Below are 2,500 nucleotides of genomic sequence, written 5' to 3'. Positions count from 1 at the left end.
ACAGCAATGATCAGATTGAGCCTGATTGTTCACGGGAGTGATACAAGAGAGTGACAAATGATATGGGATGTTGTGAAGATTAAGATGGTGACTGGCCACATCAGAAATGATGACAAACAATGATCGAATATGCTGATAATGGAAACAATGACCCCAATTCTTTGGAGTAGAGGAAGTGACCAAACAGTACATGTAGCTGTAAGCATTTTGTCTGTTTGTCTGTCTGTCTCTCTGTCTGTCTGTCTGTCTGTCTCCGTCTGTCTGTCTGTCTGTCTGTCTGTCTGTCTGTCAATCGCCTACTTGGTGAATGGCAAGTGCATCCAACATGACTGGCAACTGATCTCCCTATTAAACATCACATGTCAGTTTCATGCTACTTCATCTCATCACAAGCAACTGCACTTGATCTGATTTTGATGGCGGCCTTCCCAACTCTTCCTTTGCTTCACTCTCACCTTTGTGTTTGATTTCTCGCAGCTTCTCCAACGTGTACGTCTCCACATTCCTGTCCACCTTCACCACAAACAGTTATGAAACCATATCTCCTTCTGTGTGTGTGTGTGTCTGTCTGTCCGTCCGTCCGTCTGTCTGTGTGTATGTATGTATGTATGTATGTCTGCTACCTGTCTGTCTATCTGTTTGTCTATTGAAGTATGTGTGTGAATCTGTCTGTCTGTCTGACTGTCAATCCACCCATCTGTTTCAGACTGCCCCTCCGAAAGGCCCCACTACGTGTCACCACTCCATCTCTATGGCTACTGTCCTAGCCGTCTATCTACAATCAACAGACCACCCACTGCATGTCCACCACCCACTGCATGTCCATCTCCCACCTTTCACCCACCACTACCATCTCACCTTATCATGACAGTTAGAGCAAAGCCACATGCCGTTCCTTGCGCTCTTTCTCTCCTCACTTGGCATCTTCTCATCATATCGAGGTCCTCCTGGTGCTGCTGCGCTGATGTGAGCCGCTTGGCCAATGCTCGTCGAGCTCCACGACTTGTCGTTTGGACCGAACGTCGTCGCGCGACAAATGCAGCATTTGCCACCGGCTCGTTTGAAGAGAATCTCGACTGTCTTTGCGGTGAAGTTGTCCAAGCGCATGCCGTCTGGTCACGTGATGCGTGTGAGGCGTGGTTCGGAGTGTAACGCGGCGGTAGGGTCTGGATACGCGAGATACCAATGTATTGAGATATGCATCCCTCTAATACAATATTGTGAGATGCATCTCGATAATACAGTAGAGTCTAATATGCATGTATGATGCCTACACTTTTTCTCTCTTTTTAAGATTGATGATTTCAAAGAGAGCAAACGTGCAATCAAGGAGATTACAGCAGAAGCAGTAAAACACACACAATCAGAACCCCCACTGATGTAGTTGTAATTAATGACGTGACTGTTGCAGCTCGGATTGTCTGGAGGCCTAACTGGCAGCTCGTCTGCAACATCGGAATCTCATCAGCAGTCTGAAACAGGAGCATCAACCACAGGGGTTAGAATCATTAATATCAATGTTTTTTATTTTGACTTTTCCTGGATTTCTCTTTATTTTAGAATAAAATTTTAAATTATTTTATAATTTGTTAATTAATTAATTAAATATCAATTGACAAGGAAACACATTGCCCTTTAGACAGTCTTGAATGCGTTGATAGACATACATTAGCTTGACTTGCACGTTATCTCTTTCAGAGTGTGTCCAACTCGAAACAAGTAAACGACATCAGTCATTTGGTGAAACGAAAGGTGAGCAACTCGGTCTTATCTGCTGCATGTTGTGTGTGTGTGTGTGTGTGTGTGTGTGTGTGTGTGTGTGTGTGTGTGTGTGTGTGTCACTCTGTGTGTGTGTGTGTGTGTGTGTGTGTGTGTGTGTGTGTGTGTGTGACATCTCGTCATTTCTCACAACAGAGAAAAGCTCCAGCAGAAGACACCGAAGTCAAACGAGCGAGAAATGAAGACTAAACTATCAACCACAATCAAACAGCAAACCATGTACACGATAAACACATGCAACCGTGCAGGTGTACACTAAACCTACGCTAACAATGTACTCAGATAGTAACCTCATTGTATCCACGCTGATGCAAATAAAGTGTGTGCAGTACCATCAACAATATTCACTATCAATTACACTGCCTTTTGTGTACGAATGGCAACAATAAAAATTCGATGTCAACAACATTTCATGTGACCTGATCATGTGCATTAGTTAGAGCGGCCAGTCTCTGCACGTGATGACCCGATGGTTTAGAAAAGTGACTTTTTGTGATAACAAGAGGCATGGGTTTGCCACTAAGACTTAGTCTGTTTCTCCACTCCAACAGTCCTTCCTTCCATGACGTCAGTTTACCATCACTCTCCATCTCGGCCATAAAAACGAGACAAAAACCTGCCATAAATGCATCAAAGCCAGCCCGGTGGCCACCAGTTTGAGGCGACTCTCGTTTGGCGTGGTTTCTTTCTTTGTTGTCTGAGTGTGTACGTGTGGGTTCAT

At 44.5% G+C, this 2,500-nt stretch overlaps 3 protein-coding genes across 3 annotated transcripts in view; 1 reads left to right on the top strand and 2 right to left on the bottom strand.

Annotated features, from left to right (window-relative positions):
- The window catches only part of LOC134185776 (uncharacterized), a 2,347-nt gene extending 1,090 nt beyond the window's left edge, over positions 1-1,257 (bottom strand). Inside the window, exons 1-3 of the mRNA XM_062653648.1 lie at positions 859-1,257; positions 403-513; positions 301-345 (exon numbers count right to left, since the gene is read on the bottom strand). Of these exons, the coding sequence (XP_062509632.1) occupies positions 301-345; positions 403-513; positions 859-1,107 (405 nt within the window). The 5' untranslated portion in view covers positions 1,108-1,257. The remainder of the gene's footprint in view (positions 1-300; positions 346-402; positions 514-858) is intronic.
- Positions 1-2,133, top strand: part of LOC134185775 (nuclear autoantigenic sperm protein-like) — a 5,647-nt gene extending 3,514 nt beyond the window's left edge. The window contains exons 10-13 of the mRNA XM_062653647.1: positions 1,295-1,348; positions 1,412-1,498; positions 1,699-1,752; positions 1,915-2,133. Of these exons, the coding sequence (XP_062509631.1) occupies positions 1,295-1,348; positions 1,412-1,498; positions 1,699-1,752; positions 1,915-1,968 (249 nt within the window). The 3' untranslated portion in view covers positions 1,969-2,133. The remainder of the gene's footprint in view (positions 1-1,294; positions 1,349-1,411; positions 1,499-1,698; positions 1,753-1,914) is intronic.
- The window catches only part of LOC134185774 (target of EGR1 protein 1-like), a 2,857-nt gene continuing 2,484 nt past the window's right edge, over positions 2,128-2,500 (bottom strand). The window contains exon 4 of the mRNA XM_062653646.1: positions 2,128-2,500. This exon is cut by the window's right edge and continues 208 nt beyond it. Within this exon, the coding sequence (XP_062509630.1) occupies positions 2,190-2,500 (311 nt within the window). The 3' untranslated portion in view covers positions 2,128-2,189.

This window comes from Corticium candelabrum, chromosome 10 (genome assembly GCF_963422355.1).
Source record: "Corticium candelabrum chromosome 10, ooCorCand1.1, whole genome shotgun sequence".
NCBI lineage: Eukaryota > Metazoa > Porifera > Homoscleromorpha > Homosclerophorida > Plakinidae > Corticium > Corticium candelabrum.
The sequence above is the reverse complement of the archived record's forward strand: the minus strand, read 5'-3'. Positions and strand labels throughout refer to the sequence as shown.